We start from the raw sequence: 23,259 nt of genomic DNA, 5'->3' as shown, positions 1-23,259 counted from the left end.
ATTGTGTATATAATATATATTCATAATTCATGTGTATTATATATAACATATTGTATTGAATATTGTATTCATAATGTTGTACTATTGTAGTGTACATTGTGTAGTGTTAATTAAATAAATACATAAATAAATTCATAAATAAATACATCTCGGCGTCACATTTTAATAATTATAATAAATAAATAAATAACTCTGCGGACAGTCAGGGTCACATTTTGTATAATTATAATATTATTTATGTATTATAATAAATAACTATGCGGACAGACAGTCAGGGTCACATTTTTAATCTACACTCCATGATTTCAGAGTGTGTGAGCGGAAGCGGATGACGTCATCAAAACACAGAGAGCCGAGCAGAGAGCAGTGTATGTGACACGCTTACAAACAGGACAGGATCCATTCCCTGATCACCACCACCATCATGTGGATCTGATTCTTCTGGCTCATTATCCCGGCAGGACCTGAGTCCTGTTGACCTGAGTTTCTGTTGTTATTTTCCGTTCTTCGTTCTGATCCTTCCAGAACCAAGTCAGTCCCGAGGCTTGGATCATTTGGATCATGGTCGAGCAGCAGTCCGATCGAGCCCGGCTGCTCGACTGGGAGGAGATCGAACCACCACCACCGGCGCCACCCCCTCCTGATCCGCCCGAACCTCAACCACCGACCCACCGCCAGACCCGCCAGACCCCCACGCCTCCTCTCGGTCCCGGCAGGCAGAACAACGAGGAGGAGGAGGAGGCATCGGAGAAAAGTTCCTCCACCAAGCCGCCGGGGGACTGTCGCACCACTACGGCGGCGGGGGGTGGTGGCACTGCGTCGAGTGGCTCTACAGGGTGGAGCAGCAGCAGCACCACCTGCACCACTACCACAACAGGCAAGTAGTCGTGTCGTACAGTACTTTAGCTACTAGGGCTAGGCTCGCTAGTACTACAGTGTTGCTGTAGCTACCCAGTACCCACTGGTATGGTTGGTAGGCCTGGGCAAAACTTTTTCATGCCAGGGAGTGGACCCATCAATCCATCCATCTTCAGCTTATCCGTAGTCGGGTCGCGGGGGCAACATCTCCACCAGTAGTGACCCCCCAAATCAATATGCATTTTGTTTGGGTCGTTGTGCCAAGCCCCCCCCCCCCATCTATACAATATTTGTGTTCATATATTTAATATATTAGATTTTTAGTAGATTAGAATATTGTTAAAATATTTCCATTATTTTGAAAATAGCAGATCTACAAGCTTAAAACATGTCTCAGCAGCATCACAATGGGTTGTGTTGATGTATATAAGTTTAAAGTCGTCAGCTGAATTTTGACCTCAATTTGAGAATCACTGGGCTACTGTTTTTTTTAACAGTAATAATACCACAATGTAGAAATACTATATAATATATAAAATGGCTCCCCCGTAGCTCCCCCGTAGCGGCTCGCATCCAGTTCAAAACCCTGGTGTTAGCCTATAGGGCAGTGAAAGGAACAGCTCCTTCCTACCTCCGGGCTATGGTCGATGCCTACACCCCTGCCCGACCACTTCGGTCTGCCACCTCGGGCGACTGATTGCCTCGTCACTCAAGGGTCCTTCTGGCCGATCCACACGGTCACGACTCTTTTCTGTTCTGGCCCCACAGTGGTGGAATGAACTTCCCACTGATGTTAGGACAGCAGAGTCACTGCCCATATTTCGCCGCAGGTTGAAAACCCACCTCTTCAGGAAACACTACCCTTCCTCTCTGCCTGACCTACTTGTTGTTAACTAGTTGTACGAACGCTTGTTTTCTATTGTTGTATTGTTTATTGGATCTTGTTTAGTCGATACACTTAATTGTTTTAGCTCATGCTCATTTGATTTAGCTATTTTGTCTCATCTGTTTAAGGAAATAGGTAGCTGATATATTGCACTTTTACCTTAGCGCTAGGTATACTCTTGGTTGCTTGTTTTTGCAGAAAATGCACTAAAGACTTCTGGTGATTAGTAGTTTTTGTTCCCTACCTATGTTGAATACACTTATTGTAAGTCGCTTTGGATAAAAGCGTCTGCTAAATGACTGTAATGTAATGTAATGTAATGTAATGTAATGTAATAAAATGTTACTTGATTGGTATATTTTGATGTCAAGCTTTTGTACTTTCAGAGTACTCATTATTACACATCATGTCCCATTAAATAATATCTAGAAATAATAAAGACAAACCTAATCTGCAAAAAAGTAGGCTGCCTACAATGCAAAATCAGGTAATGCAAAAACAATGTACTTATTACTTTCCACCACTGTCACTGACCACAGGTGGTCCAAGAAGTGTTGCCCCCAGTGGGGGGGATCATCATCACCACAGCCAGGCCCAACATGGTGGTCCTCCAGGGGGGGATCATCATCACCCCAGCCAGGCCCAACACGGTGGTCCTCCAGGGTGGGACATCATCCCCAGTCTCCTCCCGGTCAAAGAACAGTGGGAGGAAAAGGACCAGATCGTGGCCGTGTTCGTGGTCACCTTCGATACAAGATCAGGTGAGAAAATCCCCTTCATAACACAGTTACCGTCCAATGGCATTGCGAGGATAAACGGTAGTTTTTGAGGGGCGCTAGTGCCTCCTATGCCCAGCTTTGTGTGTTTGTGTGTACCCCATAGCGAGTTGATTGCGATGATTTGATTGGCTGAGCAATTTACATATATATATATATATATATATATATATATATTGAGGATAAAAAGTGAAGACAGAAAATTGAGGGCGCCACAAGTGATTTTAGCCGAGTTGGACTAAAATCACACCTGTGTGAACTGGTGAGTGGTGTAACTCCGTGTGGGGGTCTCCGGGGGTCCCCGGAACTTCCATACCCACAGGAACGCGCCCAGGATGCCGGCCCGGTTCCGGCGAGCCGCCCCGCCTCCGAAACGGTCGAGAAATGACAGAGTTACTGTGAGGGGGAATTAGCAGTTGGCCGGAATGTGATGATGTATGATGATGATAATGAAAATTGCGTTTGGTTGGTTTTCACAACCAAGTGTCACTGTTGCGCAGCCTAACACAAACACACATAGTAACTGTTTAGTAAATGATGATTTCGGGAGTGACAGTACAGTACAGTAGAGGGACCCCCTACACGGTAACTGTCATTTCTCGACCGTTTCGGACGTGAGGCGGCTCGCCGGAACCGGGCCGGCACACTGGGCGGTGGGTGCGTTCCTGTGGGTCTGGAAGTTCCAGGGATCCCCCCCCCCCTCCCGGTGACCCCCACACGGAGTTGCACCACTCGGTTCACACAGGTGTGATTTCCTTTTAGATGTATCCCAGGTCCGTTTACCTGGTATCCTTGTTTCTTTGAGTCACTCTATTGTTCTCTCTGCACTCTACTTACAGTACATGTACTGTATGTGACTATAGAGGGTACTGTATGCACGTGACTAACATCATCATACCCGGAAGTTATGCGGGAATGCGAAATTACTTTCTGGCCTTGACATCATACATGTATACTCTTACTGTACATCCAAACAGAAATGTCCTATCTGATTGCGTATCGGAAATGTTAGCCCTAAGTCCTATATTAGTTTAGTAGCAAACATTTATCTAGTCTCTATATATTTTTGGTGTTATTGGTCATCTTAAAGGAGCATTCAGTGATTTGAGTGATTTGGAAAACCACCCAGTCCGCCCCAGTAACAAAATGTGCACTTGCACACACTCTACAGTGGGGGGAAGTGCAACAGGCCAACAGCATGTGCCCCCACTCAATCATGATTGGAGGAAGGCCCCTCTCATCCTGATTGGATGAAGGCTTTGCCACCCGCCACCAAAACTGAAACTAGGGTTTTTTGACCCCAGGGGCTGACTGGGGACAGGGAGGAACTCCTTATATGGTCAGCACACTCTATGGTAGGGAGGATTATCCAAAAAAAAAGAAAAAATAAGTGATATTTGAATTAAGTGAAATCACTGAATATACCTTTAATAGATATTCCTGTTCTTTCCTTGAGCTTCCTAAGAAGCGAGTGGGTACTGTGCTTACAAATGTTATTTGTCTGTCCTAAACGTTGTTCTGTATTTGTTGGTACTGGCAGAGCTGTGTAGCATTATTTGCCTCTTCGCTTGGCCAGATCACACAAAGAGTTAGTCACAATGTGTTTTTTTACTGGTTAAATAAAGGTTAAATAAAAAATAATTAAAATGCATTAAACTCGCCTTTCTACTCACTTGTTACTGACATTGATGATGTGCATATTAATATGCACACCTTAAAATGTCAGTAACAAGGATAATAGCTAAATCCAAGCATAAAAATGAGAGAAACTTCCAAAAATGTACTTACTATACTAAATATGAATTTTTAATTTCTTACTGTTCTTGACCTTCATCAGGACTGTGTTTCTCCTTTTACTTCCTAAACACCTTTTGAAGTTTGAATCTTAAAAATGCACCTGCAGGGCAAACAAAATGCTGACAGCCCTGTTATGTGTCACGCAGCGTAGATGAACGTTTGTCTTCCCTGACTTCCCTCTTTCACTTAATTCTCAATTCTACTTCTTCTTTTCGTGTCTTTGAAGCATTGTGGTTAGACGACAGCTTCCCATTTCTTTACACAGTCCTTTGCATTATTGTTGAACTCTGCGAGGTCTTTTATGCTGCACAGGTTGGGTAGTAGAGGGCAGACAAGGCAGCGCTGCATCGTATGGTCCTCTTCTCCACATTCACAGATGGTTAGGGATGGTTTTGTAGCCCCGTCTGGCCATAGCAGCTTCTGATCGCCCCATTCCTGTTCTCAGGCGGTTGAGTGTCTTCCACTGGACCCACGTTGCTTCTGAGCCAGAAGGGAGGTCTTCATAAGGGGCCAAGGGGGGATTAATCTCCTCTCGGCTGGCGGCGTCCCGTCTCACATCTGCAGGGGCAATGCCAGCGAAGAGATGGAGGTTGCTAGCTTTTCAACTATGACTAAGAAAGGAAAGAGGGTACCCTTCTTCATACCCTGAAGAAGGCATCCTGCTTGCCGAAACGTTGGTTTAATAAAGTTTCTAGCATCGTGACTACCAGCCGTGCGGCCTCTTTCCTTTCTTAGTCAAAGTTGTATCTCCTGCGGTCAGCACCTCCCCACTACTGGTGTGCGCTCCTAGCTTTTTGTTTAGCCTTTTCAACTAAGCAACCAGTGATCAAGCGGCAGGTGTTGTCCAACGCTGAGTGTAGTTTCTTGCCATGCGTTGATCTCTCCCAGACAGGACACACACGTACTCCGCATACTCCTCAATTCTACAGTCAGCTATGACAGATTAGTGTGTGACATGGATGGCTGGAAGCCAATATAATATAATGGTGCTTTTCCTTGAGACATAGTCTGAATAGAGTTGATTAAAAATACACCTATAGGGCAAACAAATTCAGATTAACTGTAGTATAGATGCCTGCCTGTCTTCGATGACTTCCCTCTTTTACTCACCCTCCTTAGAAAAGAAACAAAATAGAAGAAGTGGTCAAAGTGAAAAAGGGACATTTAGGGAAGAATGTTTAATAGTTGTGTGTGTGTGTGTGTGCGCGCGTGTGTGGTTGTGCGTGTGCGTGCGTGCACGTGCGATACCAGGCAACATGATAGAATGGTGCTTGCCTCAAGACATGAATCTTGATGGAGTCGAGTTCAAGTCGATGGCCAGTGGCTCCCACCGGATTGCCAGTGACTTTATGTAAGTATTCCAGCTATAATCAACAATAAACATTGAACAGGAAGAATCTCTATCATTCAAATAAAGTATTCTACTACTGTACATGATTGATCGTTGTCTCGTGACCAGCATCCTCACTCATAAATCAACATTTCTCTGTCTGTCTCCGGCCAGATATTTCCGTAAAGGCTGTTACTTTGGCCTGGCCTGTTTCGCCAACATGCCCGTGGAGAGCGAGGTGGAGCGAGGAGCACGCATGAAATCCGTGGGCATCCTGTCTCCTTCCTACACGCTGCTCTACAGATACATGCAGTTCCTGGAGAACCAAGTTAGGTAAGACGTGTTCCGGATGGAGAGGAGAGGAGCAGTGGAGATGAACAGTGAACAGTGGGGTTGGGCATTTAACCCATTTTGGGCGGGAACCCCTCTTGGTGTTTTAAGCATTATGTTGTACTTTAGCTGGTGAAAAATAGCAGATCTATAAGCTCATAGCGTGCCACCGAGTGCCGCGCTACGAGCTTGTAGGTCTGCTATTTTTGGGAAATCGTGAAAATGTGGCGCAAATCTTTGAATATATATTATTTCAGAGCCAACGTTTTTAACTTATATCTTTGCTTCTGGGGGGGGTCCCTGGAACTACATATTTTCAGATGGGGGTCAACGGCCAAATACATATAATTATTGAGGTCCTTGACATGAAATAGTTTGAGAACAGGTATTTCAGAAAACTGTCAGGATTTAGAAGATCTTTTTTGAATTTCGATGTCGGGCCTAAATATGCAATATTTAGAACCAATAACCGACTTTTAACCAAATATCAATATATCATCAATCAATCAATACTTTATTTCAGACCCAGGGAGATCCATATCACAGAAAAGATAAATACAACATCACGGTGTAAAACATACAGTACAGTACAGAGAGAAAATAAAAAAATAAAGGTTTTTAATGTCTAACATACAGACAAGTCCGCCAATGCTTCCACAGTTTGGAAGAGAATCTATACGAGCTGTATACAGGGTTAGTCAAAGCAGTAATGATGTAATTATCTGACTCAGTTGCTCTACACATACATTTATACATCAGGTTTCTTAAAACTTCAGGGCAAGTTGGAACCCTGACACTTACAAACATATGGCTAACACTGGAGCTTCTTGGCGCTCGTAACAGCAGCCTCATACTATTATTGTATGCAATTTCCTCATGAACCTAACCTTAACCCATGTCTAACCAATGACTAGTCTAAACTAAGTATGCACCCCTTCTCGCATGCTCTCTTGCTTATATGGACACCACAAATGAGCAGTGTACAAGGATGTGCAATACTAGCCTGGCTAATAAGCCAGACCGAATCAGCCGTTGGCAAAAAAAAATTGCCTGCTGGCGGATTACGGTCTGGAGAGGCTCAATTGTACGCCCATTTCCTACACCAGAGAACTGGTGTGGCCAATCGGGACACGGTATGCAATATGGGCGGGCTTTGGTACAGTGACGTTCAATGCTTGAGACCTTTGACTGACAGTAGCTCTGACCAATTGCGTCAAAGAGAAAATGTTTGAACCCCCCCCCCCCGGGAAACAAGATCCATACACAGCATCTCCAGACTCAAATACCACACGACAGTGTGATTTGAGTCTGGCTTATTAGCCAGGCTAGTGCAATATGCCTTTTAAAAAGTGCGATCTTCACAGGTACAGACTACAGAGCACATGCTGAACTTGTGACACAGTGTATTTGCTTGAGCATATACTATACAGCTTTCTACGTTGTCTAAAACTGTCCCTGGCATGTTTATATCGATTAGACTAATTAACCACTTGTAACCCTGTATTATACTTTGTAGGGGTGTAACGATACAGTAACTGTATCGATTTTAATTTCAACAATCCAACTATATCGATATGCAAACAGCAACTGTGTGTGTGTGTGTGTGTGTGTGTGTGTGTGTGTGTGTGTGTGTGTGTGTGTGTGTGTGTGTGTGTGTGTGTGTGTGTGTGTGTGTGTGTGTGTGTGTGTGTGTGTGTGTGTGTGTGTGTGTGTGTGTGTGTGTGTGTGTGTGTGTGTGTGTGTGTGTGTGTGTGTGTGTGTGTGTGTGTGAACCCTGCACCACTTTATTTCCATATTTCCTCCCTGTTTGTTTCAATTCCCACCTGTTATATTTTCACAGATTTCCCTTTTATTTGCTTCCGTCCTGCCCTTCTTGTGTTTTAAACGTTCTTCTCATCTATTAAACATGAACCCTGAGCCAGCTGTGAAATGAAATGAAAAACCTTGACAATGTCTGTTCTCTTCAGTGGCTCCGTCCTGCTCCAGGAGATCTTATCTCCTCATTGGCTATGCGTAAAGATAACACAGAGCTACTGTTTCATGTGGGAAATGCAGTTATACTAGTTATAATGCAATTGGAGTTGATTTCTTGAATCGTGTGGAGTGCAGTCATCTAGCCCATTTCGGGCGGGAACCCCTTTTGGTGTTTTAAGCATTCTGTTCTACTTTAGCTATTGAAAAATAGCAGATCTACAAGCTCATAGTGCGGCACCGAGTGTCGCGCTATGAGCTTGTAGATCTGCAGATCTGCTATTCTTTCGTGAAAATGTGGTGCAAATTGGGAATATATATTCTTTCAGAGTGAACATTTTTATTTTAACTCATATCTTTGCTTCTGGGGGGTCCCTGAAACAACATATTTTCAGATGGGGGTCGGCAGCCAATTTCATATATTTCTGGGGGTCCTTGACATGAAAATGTTTGAGGACCACTGACAAACATAGGGTCAGGATTTAGAAGACATTTGTAGAATCTTTTGTCAGGTGTAAATGGGCTAGGCAAGGCTTTAGGATTGAAAACGGATGGATTCTGTCTTGAGACGTGTAGCCGCGTGAGATCTTTTTCATCTTGAGACGTGTAGCTGCGTGAGATCTTTTTCATCACGTAATACTGCACTTACTGGCATTGATAACATGTCTCTGCCACCCCCAAACCAACGTGTTTTATTCTCTCTTTAAAACACATTGAGAGCCCACGCAAAACTGCCCAAAAATCACTTTCACCTAGAAAATCCATTCACATTTTTTATAATTCAGCTGACTGTGGAGACACATGCTGGAACTTTTTACTTTGAAATGTTTTATAGTTTCGGAGTTATTTAATTTAAACGCCAAATGCATTCTCAATGGCGAAAACACAAACTTTGGCATCACGTATTAAAAAAAAAAAATATATATATATATATATATATATATATTTTTTTTTTTTCAAAGACGTCCACAGACGTCTTGGGCTATGCCCGTGCGGTAATACCAAAGACGTCCACAGACGTCTTGGGCACAAAATGTGTTAATTCCTGCTGCATTATTGTGTTTAGACACTTCAGTAAATGGCAACTCATTTCCTTCCCTAAAGCAGGGGTTCTCAACGTTTTTGGTCGCGACCCACGTGTTGAAAACCCCTTCCCTAAAGCAGGGGTTCTCAACGTTTTTGGTCGCGACCCACGTGTTGAAAACCCCTTCCCTAAAGCAGGGGTTCTCAACGTTTTTGGTCGCGACCCACGTGGGCTCCCCCAGAGTTACTGTCGAAGTGTCCTTGAGCAAGACACTGAACCCCAAATTGCTCCCGATGTGCTAGTTTGTGCCTTGCATGGTTTCCGCTGCCATCAGTGTATATGAATGTGTGTGTGAATGGGTGAATGTAATGCACAATATCTGTAAAGCGCCTTGGATAAAGGCGCTATATAAATGCACCATTTACCATTTATTGCTGAGGTGGAGCACAACACCTACAACACCTACCACCATACTCGCCACATGGTGCTACTCAGGTCGCTGAGTCGGCAGTGCCCGGGATCGAACAATAGATCGGCTATTTTCAGAAAGTGTAAAATATGTCATTACGACGGCATCAAGGCCCGCCAAAATACATTTTAGTCGACTAAATCACCTGTAGATTTAGTCGACAAAAATGTTATGATATTTAGTCGACCAAAGCTAGACTAACATTCCAGGTGACTAAAATGGGACTAAAACTAAATGAAAACGTTTCTTTCAAGAGACTATGACTAAAACTAAAATAGAAATTTGCTGCCAAAAACAACACTGGGACCGAACCCAGACCCCTGTGGTCGGTCCAGTCCACTGTGTGTGCTTCCGACTGACCGAACCCAGACCCCTGTGTCGAACCCAGACCCCTGTGTCGGTCCAGTCCACTGTGTGCTTCCCACTGACCAATCTCATGTATTGTTTCTCCAGACACCAGCTGAAATGCCCTGGTCAGTACACTGCCCTGGAGGCCTTCTACGAGGACAAGAAGGCTGTCCTTCCTCCAGCAGGAAACGGCCTGGTCACGGCCTGCCCCACCTGGAGCGTCACCACCATCAACCGCTGCATGCACCCAGAGATGAAGGTAAAGATTGTAACGGTTTGACTTGTTGTTACTGTTTTGGGGTGCCAGTTAGGCAAATGCCTAACACAATCAGTCCTGTTTAGGACAAACTGCTTATTTTTTAAAGTCAACCTTACAATGGATTACATGGATAAATATAGCAGTACCACATGAACCTGTAAGCCAGGGATAGGTTACCCAAAAAGCAAACCTTCACTCAATACAATAGTAAATCAGTAAATTCACACGGACACAGAATAATTCAGTTTGATATTGCGTGTATTAGAGACTCCAGCCCACACCCAAAATCCAGTCAATAACATTCACGTCTTTACAACACACCAAAGGATATTCATTCACTGAATTAAATGTTATTACCCCAAAAGAAAAGAAAACAAATTAAATCCCACGGCCTGTACCGGGGTGATTAGAACGAGGCAACAGGGTGTTTGTGTGTGACTGTGTGTATGAGCGTGTAAGGTGGGGGTAGGGGGACAGATACCAGACACAGACAGAGCAGCTCCGTTGCTGAATGACGACGAGAACAGGCACACGGACAGTGGAAAACGCCCCAAGGATTCACTTCTCAGGTTTTCTCTCCTCCACCAGGATCCGATTACAGCTGGGTCTTCATTCATCAAAACGCACCGCGCGGACTATATAACTCGCGACGCGATCACGTCTCTCCACTCTAGCCTGGCTTCTCTCTGACAGGCGGCCGCGCCATCTTGGCTACTGTTCCATTCATAGAACGGAAGGGAACGTAACGAGCGCCGGGGGCGTGTCGCTGCGCTGACGTTAGTCTGTGTGAGTACTGGGATATACGTGGACATGAAGGTTGTGAGTGGGTGCGTGTGCGAGGGTGCGATAGCCAATCGCTACAAGATGTTCACCATCAACCGCTGCATGCACCCAGAGATGAAGGTAGAGATGTTCCCAGCCGACCTGGGCCGTGGCTCAGCGGTCCAGGCACCTTGCCCGGTAGCCCGAGTCTGGCAGTGTGCCGCGGGTTCGACTCCCGATCCCGACGGCCTTTACTGCATGTCATCCACCCATCTCTCCCCCATTCCCTGTCAGCCTGTCTCTCTATAAAAATCACACCCGTGTGAACTGAGTGCTGCAAATCCCCCCCCCCCCTCTCTCTCTCATTAGCAGGCAACAGTGCAGCACTATCTCTCTCTCTCCGTTTCTGGCACAACAGCGCCACTTTTGGTACTCATTGGTACTGGTCACACACAAACATAGTCACACACAAACATAGTCACAAACATAGTTGAATACGGACATTGCTGTTCCTTGGAGTGGTTGCACCACTCAAAAATATAAAATAAAGGCCAAAGCCGCAAAAAAACCATATTAATAGAAGAAAGAAAAAATATGTTCCCAACTGTTTCCTTCTACAGTGTAGGTTAACCCATTTAGACCTGAGACCGATTTAAAAAAAAAAGTCTTCTAAATCCTAACAGTTTTCTGAAAAACCCATGTTTCTATGTCAGTGGTGCTCAACCTTTTTCACATCAAGGACCCCCAGATTTATCTGTAATTGGCCGCGGACCCCCATCTGAAAATATGTTGTTCCAGGGACCCCCACAGAAGCAAAGATTTGAGTTAAAAATGTTCGCTCTGGGCCGTGGCCAGTCTGGCAGTGTGCCGCAGGTTCGACTCCCGATCCCGACGGCCTTTACTGCATGATTGCAGTAAAGGCAATCCCCCGCCATCTCTCTCCCCATTTCCTGTCAGCCTACTGTCTGTCCCTCCATACAAAAATAAAAATAAAATAAAGGCGAAAGCCACAAAAAAGAAAAGATTCGCTCTGAAAGAATATATATTCAAAGATTTATTTTGTGTAGTACCGGTATGTTGTTTACAGTTGGACTGATGCTAGGTTCTTGGTTTACTTGTGTTCCTAGTTTAGGCGCTACACTGTCTCATACATTTGATATATGTGTTTACCTCGCTTATTGTAAGTCGCTCTGGATAAGAACGTCTACTAAATGCTTAAAAATGTAACGTGAATGACGAAAGAAAATTGTGCGATTGCTTTTTTTTTTCTTCTTCTATATCTAGGCTGTACTTGGTGTGATTGATTTAAAATGTATTTTTAGGTCTGGGTTTGTTAGATTTGTTAGGGGGAAAAAAAGTCACTCACTCACAGGGTAAGAGCCCATTCTGGGAGTGAACCCCTTTTGGTGTTTGAAGGATTATGTTATACTTTAGCTATTGAAAAATAGCAGATCTACAAGCTCATAGGAGCTTGTAGGTCTGCTATTTTTTAAAAATCGTGAAAATGTGCCTCAAATCTTTGAATATATATTCTTTCAGAGCGAACGTTTTTAACTCAAATCTTTGCTTCTGGGGAGGAGGTCCCTGGAACAACATATTTTCAGATGGGGGTCGTCGGCCAATTACATATATATATATTTGGAGGTCCTGGACATGAAAATGTTTGAGAACCACTGACATAGAAACATGGGGTTTTTCCAGAAAACTGTCAGGATTTAGAAGACACTTTGTAGAATCGTCTTCAGGTCAAAATGGGTTTAAATAATGCATCCGTTGTGCAGATCAGCCACCCTGCTGACTGCATGGCCCAGTTCACCCTGGTTCTAATATGTACTGTATCTTATCTGTTGTGCAGATCACCCACCCTGCTGGTTGCATGGCCCAGTTCACCAGGTTGTTCTGTACTGTATCTTATCTGTTGTGCAGATCACCCACCCTGCTGGTTGCATGGCCCAGTTCACCCTGGTTCTACTATGTACTGTATCTTATCTGTTGTGCAGATCAGCCACCCTGCTGGTTGCATGGCCCAGTTCACCAGGTTGTTCTGTACTGTATCTTATCTGTTGTGCAGATCACCCACCCTGCTGGTTGCATGGCCCAGTTCATCAGGTTGTTCTGTACTGTATCTTATCTGTTGTGCAGATCACCCACCCTGCCGGTTGCATGGCCCAGTTCACCAGGTTGTTCTGTACTGTATCTTATCTGTTGTGCAGATCACCCACCCTGCTGGTTGCATGGCCCAGTTCACCAGGTTGTTCTGTACTGTATTCTGTTGTGCAGATCACCCACCCTGCCGGTTGCATGGCCCAGTTCATCAGGTTCTTCGGGGAACAGATCATGGTTCTGTGGAAGTTTGCTCTGCTCAGGAAGCGTATCCTGATCTTCTCTCCTCCCCCCGTCGGAGTCGTCTGCTACAGGGGTGAGTGGCTTAGACGTGCACACACACACACACACACATGCACGCACGTTGCACACATGCACGCACGCACAGACACACAGACACACACAAACAAACCAACGTATCACATATCTGGTTTTTCGACCTAGTCATAGTCACCACCATAAAGAAGGATAGAGACTGAACCCCCCCGCTATTCATGTCAGTGGAAGTTGCTCAGTGGTGTTTTGAAGCACCCGGAAGAACCGTCTACTTCTGCATTTGCACTACCAAATTGTGGTGGTCAAATGCGGAAGTGCAACCGAGTGCTCAATGTTAAAGCCCAGCTGCACGGGGTTTCCCGGTCATGAATCCGCGGGTCCGCCTGTAGTCCCTCCTCTTACCACTAGGGCCGAGCGCCTCAACGTTGGAGAGCCTCACTGGGGCCTTGGTCACCACCTAGTTATACTGAATGCCTAGTGTCTGATTGGCTGCCACACATGCTGCCTAAGCCAATGGGAGTGTAGTATGATTGCCTGCCTCCTAAGCTATGCCACCTGCACCGCGAAAGGGCTGATTTCCGCACGGCAATGAGCAAGCTTTACCACCAGCAGCCTCGAAGCGACAACAACCGCTGCTAATGTTATGAGCTGGAGGGGCAGGGAAGCCACGACAAAACACAGTCATTGAACCACGTCGCACAGAACGTCGGAAACGAACGCTAACAACGAACGCTAACAACGGCCGCGAGGCGCGAGGTTGTGACACACAAGCATACACGTTACTGAAATAATATCCATACTAATATGGGAGGGGGGTGGGGGAGACTGCGCAACGGCGCTTCTTTCACACACACACACACACACACACACACACACGGAAACCGAAAGGTTGCCAGTTCGAACCCGGGCTCCACCAGAGTTAGTGTAGAAGTGTCCTTGAGCAAGACTCTGAACCCCTAATTGCTCCTGATGCTGGTGCCTTGCATGGTTTCCGCTGCCATCGGTGTATGAATGTGTGTGTGAATGGGTGAATTGATGCACAATCGATGTAAAGCGCCTTGGATAAAGGCGCTATATAAATGCACCATTTACCATTTTTCACCTGACAAATGTGATAATTTCTTGTTTTTTACTTTAGTCTTTGACCAATAATGAAATGCCTAAAGTGGTCAACATCAGAAAGTGGTCAACAAGGAAAGGACTCTGGGCTTCCTTCCTGTCCTGCAGTGTAACTGTTTCTTATTTTAATGAATGTACTCGTGCCCTTTATATTGTGCAAATAAGCTAAACTAAATGCCTGCACAGCTTAATCTTAATCCTGCTATCATTAATTAAATACTTGCAGACTGGATGCGTTTTCTCTGAAAAATGCAGCAGTGTGCATTAAGGACCTTCACTGTCTTTCTGTATTTTAGCTTTGGTTAACAGTTTAAAGGCCCATGACGTAAATCACCGTCAAGTTCAAGGTCACAGTCATGTGCCCGAGAAGGAGATTGATTCATCTCCATCAAATTAGTGATATGAAAACGGATCGCATCGCTCCACAGCCTAGATGCGCTTGTTGCGCAATCCTCGATATTGCACAACAGTGACACGTCATCCAAAATGTTCCCTGCCTGTTTAGCCGACGACAACGAAAATTTTAAAATGTTAATAACTCGCAATCTAAATCATCCCGCCTAATTATAAAAAAATATCCTGTGTTTGACGGCCCTCCACGGTCCAGTCGCTAGTCGCGATAGATTTTTTCTTACCTCCCGTTGTTGTCGATCGCATCAATAGTGTTGTGGCTAATGTTAGCTGCTACACACACATTCACAACAACATCCGGTCTGTCGGTAAAAGTGGCAAATTTTGATTTTAGTTTTAGTCATAGTTGAATAGTAGTTTTAGTCACATTTTAGTCACCTGGAATGTTTTAGTGTTATGTCTAGTTTTAGTCGACTAAATCTACAGTTGATTTAGCCGACTAAAATGTATTTTGTAGGGCCTTGATTCCGTCGTAATGACTGATTTTACACTTGCTGAAAATAGCCGATCTACAAGCTCACAACACGTCGCGCTGCGGCGAGTTGTGAGCTTGTAGATCTGCTATTTTCAGCATGCAACCAAGTGTAAAACGACTTACTGGATCTCTTGTCCACTAGTCCCTTCCTAACATTTGAGTCTAGTTTTTATTTGTTCAAGGTCAAGTTTATTCATATGTCCCAAACTGGGCACTTGGTTTTACAGCAGACAATAAAAGCTCTTAAAGACATTACAAACAGTAGAACATACATAACAACAACAGACATACGTATACATTATCACAAGATACAGTTACATTAAATATAAAGTGCAACTAGAGCTAGTGCACCAAGTGTAACTACATCTACCTCCTCCTGCTTCCCTTGTTGATGGCTCGGAGGTATAAATGAGAGTTTGTACCTGTTGGTTTTAGTAACGGGTCTTTAACCATTGGCCGGATGGCAGGAGTTCATATTCCTGGTATAGGGGGGTGAGAGCTGTCTGCTCTAATTGATGATGCTTTTTTTTAGCACCTGACAAAAGTAATAGAATAGAGCATGCAGCTCCACTCTAGCCCAGGTGCTGGACGACAAAAGGCAGTACAAGAGGGGAAACAATAGAGTCCGCAACACCGGTATGAAAACTCAGCTCCACTGGTTTATTTGATTCAACGTTTCGATCACTAGGATCTTCTTCAGGAATGTTTTTTTCCTTCTTTTTTTAGCACCTGCTCATCATGACTCAGACAGCTGAATTTTGCCCCCACAATCTTGCTAGCCCCGCCCCCTTAACAACCCCATTAAGGGCATTTTTCTGTCTGACCCCGAGGTTGCCAGACCAGCAAATGGCAGCAAAGGAGAGGACAGACTCAATGAAGGATCTATAAAATAAAATCATCAGTATTTTGTCGACCTGAACTTCCTTAGACAGAAGAGGCGCTGCTGGCCTTTCTTCCATTTCAGTGTTGTAGTCGAATTTGAGACGATTGTCTGTTATGGTCCAGAGATATTTGTAATTAGTCACAAACTGGCCATCAATAACACTGCTCTGAGGAGCAGGTGGACATCGACGGAAATCAATGAACATGTCTTTGGTCTTTGTGACGTTGAGTTGTAGAAATGCCTCTTCACACCATGAGACAAGGTCATCCACAACTGGGCCATGGCTGACCTCACTATCACCCAACAGACTAACAATGACAGAATCATCAGCAATTGTAATAATGTGTCTGTCTTTTGCATATTGACTTCTGCAATCATTGTTGACGAATTGTCAATACATTTAGTCTTAGTTTTAGTCATGGCTTAGTTTTCATTTAGTTTCCCTTTAGTTTTTGTCAGTGGAAAAAGGTAGTCGACGAACAAAAAAACACTGGTTTGATGAAACGTGGCTGTGTGATGTCCTCCTTTTCTCTCAGTGTACTGCTGCTGCTGCCTGGCCAACGTCTCTATCCCTGGAATGGGGGGATCTGTGCCCGAGTTCCGTCCATTCTTCTACATCAACATTGCGGACATCACTACCCTGGCAACCGAGCTGTCGTACGTGGCCTGTGAGTGACGTCTGAAGACGATATGATGTGATATAGTACTTTATTGTCAGTTCACACTGAAATGTGTCTTGCGACACATATACACACATAAACACAATTTACATACAGTACTTAAAGACATGAAGACAAGAGTAATGTCCACCGCCTAGATTACCCCGTGGCTACTACAACTCCTGATTATAAGCCTCAAGGTCGACTGGTGGACAAAGGGCCTCTTTAGTCTGACCTTATTGTATGCTGGTACACCATATCTCCTTCCTGAAGGTAGCAGGATAGCAGAATAGACGAGATGATGAATAAAGCATTAGAGCCTGACTGATTATACGAATGGATGCCCTCTGAATCATAACAAAAGATGTACAAGCTTGCAGCGTGGCATGAAGTGACGCAGTGTTGTGAGCTTGTGTATACATCTGCTATTTTTCAATAGCCAATGCAAAAAATCTAAAATGACACTGCTTTCCCAGTTTTAATAGGTCATTAATATCTCAACATACATGCCATAAATGGGGCCCCCAGGTTGAAAGGCTTTGAAGCAGACACATCTGCTGCATAATTGCCAATTTTGTCAGAAAAGTCAAGTAATGACCAATATATTGGCCAAACATAACAGTCGGCCGGGCTCTGTAAATCATTGTATGATGTTATGGGGATGTTCTCCCAGGTCTGATACGGACGGTCTGTGTTGTGTTTGAACTGAAGGCACAACAGAGAAGATCTTCGAGGATAAGAAGGACCTGTACGACGTCTACGTCGATAACCAGAACGTGAAAACGCACAGGAACAATTTGCAGTCCCTGCTGCGCCTCAACGCTGCGGACCGGGAGAAATACAGGAAGCTGAGTGAACAGAGGTATCACAACACATTGTTTCTGTTCTGGACGGGAACCCCTTTTGGTGTTTTAAAAGCATTATGTTATGCTTTAGCTATTGAAAAATAGCAGATCTACAAGCTCATAGCACGGCACCGAGTGCCGCACTACGAGCTTGTAGGTCTGCTATTTTTTTTAAATCGTGAAATGTGGCGCAAATTTGGAATATATATTCTTTCAGAGCGAACATTTTTAACTCAAATCTTTGCTTCTGGGAGTGGGTCCCTGGAACAACATGTTTTAAGATTGGGGTCGGAGGCCAATTACAGTACATATCTAGCCTGATTATCAGACTGTAGCTTTCTTGAAGCTTCAGTCTGACATTGTCTCCTGTCTGAGCGATTTCAAGGGGGAGGGGATTAGAATTTCCCTCAACCAGTAGCCATTGGTGTTGTTTTTCCCTCCTTCCTCTGTGTGTTGCGCTGTGTGATGACGCTGAAAACGGGACTCGGCGCTGATTGGTTGTTCGTTAGACCCACCCCCACCACCGATTCTCATTGGATAATACATTTTTGTACCGAAGAAATTATAGGTTCACAGTGCAACACCAGACCAAGAGACGCAGTCCACTCAGAGAGTGGGCGGGGTCTTTGGGCTGGATCCAGGCTAGTACATATCATTTTTGGGGTCCTTCACATGAAATAGTTTGAGCACCACTGATATAAACTGTTTTTTTTCCAGAAAACTGTCATGATTTAGAAGACATTTTGTAGAATCTGTTCTCAGGTCAAAATGGGTTAAAATAACTGACATTAACCGATGATGACATTTTTGTCTCTCCAGGCAAATGCTACTGTACTCCCAGGAGGTGTATGGAGACTGTACGTCAAACGAAGAGGACCTCTTCATTCTGTGAGTCTGTGAGAAAAAAATGAATCTTAAAATGCTATGTTATTAAATACTAGCCCTTACCCGTTGTGAGATATTGCCCCCTCCCCTTGTGGCCGCAGGGGGTACTTCGCCCCGAGCGCATTTTTAATTCACTAATAAATTCATTATTAATCTATAATTTGTTAAATTGGAAAAAGGGCTTTGTTAAGACCTCCATATTATTATGGGCAATGTGTGAAAAGTGGGAGTGATTGGTGCAGGCAGTGAGGAGCTACGGCAGTGTTTCTGACACACACACTTTCAGACATTTGGTTAATTATAGTATGATGATTAAGTAATATCCTTATCCTTTATCCTAATCTCCATAGGTTCTTCATGGATCTGAACAACCGCATTTTCCAGATCCTGTCGGAGGTGTCGGGGAGTTCGGACCCCACCCTGACGGCGGACCACGTGCGGGCCATGGGCCTGGACCCCCAGGCCGACCGCTCCTTCCTGGCCGACCTGCTGGACGTGTACGGCATAGACGCCATGCTGGTCATGGAGACCCCCTGCTGCCCCTGAAAACAGAACACTCCCCGTTGCTGTCGGTAACCACTGGATATCACCGCTGCTTCCAGGAGGCCAGCAGCGCTCTCTCTCTCTCTCTCTCTCTCTTTCTCTCTCTCTCTGTCTCTCTCTCTCTCTCTCTCTCTCTCGACAAGCCCTCCTCCTTCCTTTTTGTACGTTTCTATCTCTGTATCGTTTGGCCTCTTGAAGCCGTTCATGGGTCAGTGTTGACGATGAGGACACTTTACTTGGATGCACTGGAGGCCCCACAGGAAGGTGGCCTCACGGTGAGACCTCTGTGGTCGCTGTCTGGCCTAACGGTGAGACCTCCGAGGTCGCTGGCTGGCCTCACGGTGAGACCTCCGTGGTCGCTGGCTGGCCTCACGGTGAGACCTCCGTGGTCGCTACGCTGGCCTCACGGTGAGACCTCCGTGGTCGCTGTCTGGCCTCACGGTGAGACCTCCGTGGTCGCTACGCTGGCTAGCTGTTCGTCTTTATGCCGGTGAGACCTCCGTGGTCGCTACGCTGGCTAGCTGTTCGTCTTTATGCCAGTGAGACCTCCGTGGTCGCTACGCTGGCCTCACGGTGAGACCTCTGTGGTCGCTACGCTGGCCTCACGGTGAGACCTCCGTGGTCGCTGTCTGGCCTCACGGTGAGACCTCCGTGGTCGCTACGCTGGCCTCACGGTGAGACCTCCGTGGTCGCTACGCTGGCCTCACGGTGAGACCTCCGTGGTCGCTACGCTGGCCTCACGGTGAGACCTCCGTGGTCGCTACGCTGGCCTCACGGTGAGACCTCCGTGGTCGCTACGCTGGCCTCACGGTGAGACCTCCGTGGTCGCTACGCTGGCCTCACGGTGAGACCTCCGTGGTCGCTACGCTGGCCTCACGGTGAGACCTCCGTGGTCGCTACGCTGGCCTCACGGTGAGACCTCCGTGGTCGCTACGCTGGCCTCACGGTGAGACCTCCGTGGTCGCTACGCTGGCCTCACGGTGAGACCTCCGTGGTCGCTACGCTGGCCTCACGGTGAGACCTCCGTGGTCGCTACGCTGGCCTCACGGTGAGACCTCCGTGGTCGCTACGCTGGCCTCACGGTGAGACCTCCGTGGTCGCTACGCTGGCCTCACGGTGAGACCTCCGTGGTCGCTACGCTGGCTAGCTGTTCGTCTTTCACGTCTTCAGCCTCTCGCCGCCGACGTTCGTCTGTTCTGCTTGTTGTCACCTTATCTTCTTCCGACACGGATCTCGTATCGACTACTTTGCATAGTCGAGGATTTTCAAAACAAAGTAGTGAAAATAGGTGAGCTACAAGCTCACAACGCATCGCGGATGCGACAAGTTGTGAGATTGTAGATCAGCTATTGTTCGCTGTTCGTTGTGCAACAAAGGGCATAGTGCGTTGTAGGGAAATACGGAGGAGTCTGATCGCGTTCTTCACCGCGCTTATCTCCAAGTGGAACGGGCTTTACGGTTTGTTGGAAGAATATCGGTTCATATCACTTGGAATCTATAATTCTACACATAATAAATATTGGGAGGTGCTTTTTTCCCCCCAGCCATTGAGCCGAACTTGCGTTTCTGACACACGGGTTCAGCTCAATGGCTCAATGAAAACCTTTCAAATGAATGAATGGTTTCTATTCTAAGGCTGTAATTCCATCGTTGGACATTTTGTAATATTAAGATGAGGAATGTTCCTGGAGGCCCCCCAGGAACCCACTGGGGGCCCCACAGGAACCCACTGGGGGCCCCACAGGACCCCAGCGTCCACGGCAGGTGGACGGTGAGACCTCTAGCTGTTCTCTTTCACGTCTTCAGCTGATGTTGTTTATTATTTTGTTTCATAATTTTGGCAATTTGCAAAAAAAAATAACAATGCTTTGTGACCACCACTCTACTTGCCTTTCAAAAAGGGAGCAATATTAAGTATGCGTGTTTGTCAAAATATAAACTTTGACATTTGATGATCTCACTTGATCGTGTGCACAAAAAAAGCACAAAGTGAGAGTTGTGGTATGTTGAAGTATGTTGAATTGTTTGCTGTTTGAATTGTTGTTGTTGGCATAACATATTATACTGTATGGTCAGGGTGGACAAGCTATTATCATTACAATACCAACTTAAAGAGGGAGTGAGAGGAGAAAGCTTGTTATCTCTGCCAGGCCGAAGGTGTGTGCGTGTGTGTGTGTGTGTGTGTGTGTGTGTGTGTGTGTGTCTTACCGTAAATTAATCTCATAAACCACTGTACAGATCGGTATCAAGTCTCTTCTGCACGCTGCCAATAGGCTAACTCTACCCCATTTCTTTCCAATCTAATCGCCATGTCTTTCTTTACATTTTTACCTACCGTATTACTTTTGAACTGTACTGTACATTTTAAATATAATTATCTGGACCCTTGCCGGGTCATGCTGCAACTCATATACTGTACTGTAGGTCATCCCCATTTTGACCTAACAAGATTTTCCACCATTATGCTTTTTCTTCATACATTTGCTGATTTAATGAACAACCAATCAACTCCAAATTGGACCCTCTATAGACTCTGTGGTTCCCAAACCTTTTCATGTCAAGGACCCCCAAATTGACACTAATTAGCCCACGGACCCCCATTTGATACTAATTAGCCCTGCAGACCCCCATTTGAAGAGATATGCCAGGGACCCCCATAAGAGAAGATATTTATGTCTCTAGCAGTGATTCTCAACCTGTTTAATTTCAAGGACCCCCAGTTTGACGTGCATTAGTCTACGGACCCCCATTTAATGGCATTTCTATCTCTGAGACCCCCAATTTATATTGTAAAATCAATGTTAATTTAACTCAATGTGTTCAAATGGACGGGTCCATTTGGTTCCATTTGTACACTCGGAGTTACAGATCCATATGGGTCCATTTGGGTCCTAACTATCATTTAGCTGGGGACCCCCTGGAACTCCCTCAAGGACCCCTGGGGGTCCCCGGACCCCACCTTGGGAACCACTGCTATAGAGCCTCACCTCAAAGTGCTTCCACTTCTGCCTTCCGGAAGGTCCTCCCCACAGATAGCTGTACCTGTACTGACAACTGAACTCACGACAGGTTAGACCACCCGTCCTGGTGGAGATAAACCTTCCGGAAGGTCCTCCACACAGCTAGCTGTACCTGTACTGACAACTGAACTCACGACAGGTTAGACCACCCGTCCTGGTGGAGATAAACCTTCCGGAAGGTCCTCCCCACAGCTAGCTGTACCTGTACTGACAACTGCAACACATGACAGGTCACAGCTATGGTTAGACCACCCGTCCTGGTGGAGATAAACATGTGGCCACCTTTTTAGTTTAATACTGTAATATGTAATATTGGAATTTGCACCTTAAGCCAGCATGTTTTAAAACTACTACACACAATATGGAATATGCTGTATCATACAGTGGTGGTACCGTTTTTTTGAGTATCTGTACTTTACTTCTATTTTTACTTTCATTTGTTTTAGGTTTTTGTACTACTTGTCAAAAACAGATAATTGTACTTTTTGTGACTCCTCTACATCTCTAGGAAGGAACCACCTGGACCCAAACTTACAGACTTACATGATACGAAGTGTTTTGTTTTAATTTTGTTTCAATTTAATCTTAAAAGTTGGGAACCACACTGTGCTAAGAGGGTAGATACCTTTCACAGTTGTGTTTTCCCAACATTCTCCTGGTTCCTGTTGAGTTGAGTGAACAGAACACTCTCTGAATCTGAACCAGAAAACGGCAACAACACTGTTGCCGTTTTCTGGTTCAGATTCAGAGAAGTCGTCCTCTACACTCGTCTGTCTCCACGACAAACATCTCTTTGTCTGTGAGGTGATGTCATGGCCAGTGAGTGAAGGGAAGAGTGGACCCCCAACCCCCCCCCCCCCTCTCTCTCTTTCTCTCTCTCTCTCTGGACAGATTCACAGAAAAGGCCTCATCTGTTCCGCTCGAGGGGTCTTCTCTCTTTTCATCCGAGTCCCATTCATGAGTTGTAGAGATGTACTGACCTGGAGATGAGTGTCTTTTGCTCATAGACCGATGGCTCATTATGTGAACTGACTGATGTGTCTTTTTTTAAGTTGTTTGTATTCGTAATGATGATAAAGTACTGCCGTAGCAGACAAACCCGCAGCACTCCAGATTAAAACAAAATCCTTCTAGGTGCAATAAAGGCTGGAGGAGATGACGAGGTGAAGAAAATGCCAGCACTCATTGTATGTCCTTTTACATGATTTTTATTTACCTCTGACGAGAGTG

At 45.4% G+C, this 23,259-nt stretch overlaps 1 protein-coding gene across 1 annotated transcript; it reads left to right on the top strand.

The window, feature by feature from the left end:
• The first annotated feature begins 318 nt into the window (after positions 1-318).
• Positions 319-19,563, top strand: dennd11 (DENN domain containing 11). Its single transcript, XM_079500536.1, has 10 exons — positions 319-877; positions 2,284-2,505; positions 5,569-5,668; positions 5,822-5,980; positions 9,895-10,048; positions 13,091-13,229; positions 16,614-16,745; positions 17,448-17,598; positions 18,401-18,469; positions 18,817-19,563. The coding sequence occupies exons 1-10, from the start codon at positions 562-564 to the stop codon at positions 19,010-19,012; spliced, it is 1,638 nt and encodes a 545-aa protein (XP_079356662.1). The 5' UTR covers positions 319-561; the 3' UTR covers positions 19,013-19,563.
• The last annotated feature ends 3,696 nt before the right edge of the window (positions 19,564-23,259 follow it).

The sequence above is a fragment of the Electrona antarctica genome, assembly GCF_951216825.1.
Source record: "Electrona antarctica genome assembly, chromosome: 5".
Taxonomy (NCBI): domain Eukaryota; kingdom Metazoa; phylum Chordata; class Actinopteri; order Myctophiformes; family Myctophidae; genus Electrona; species Electrona antarctica.
This window is presented reverse-complemented; position numbering and strand designations above follow the sequence as displayed.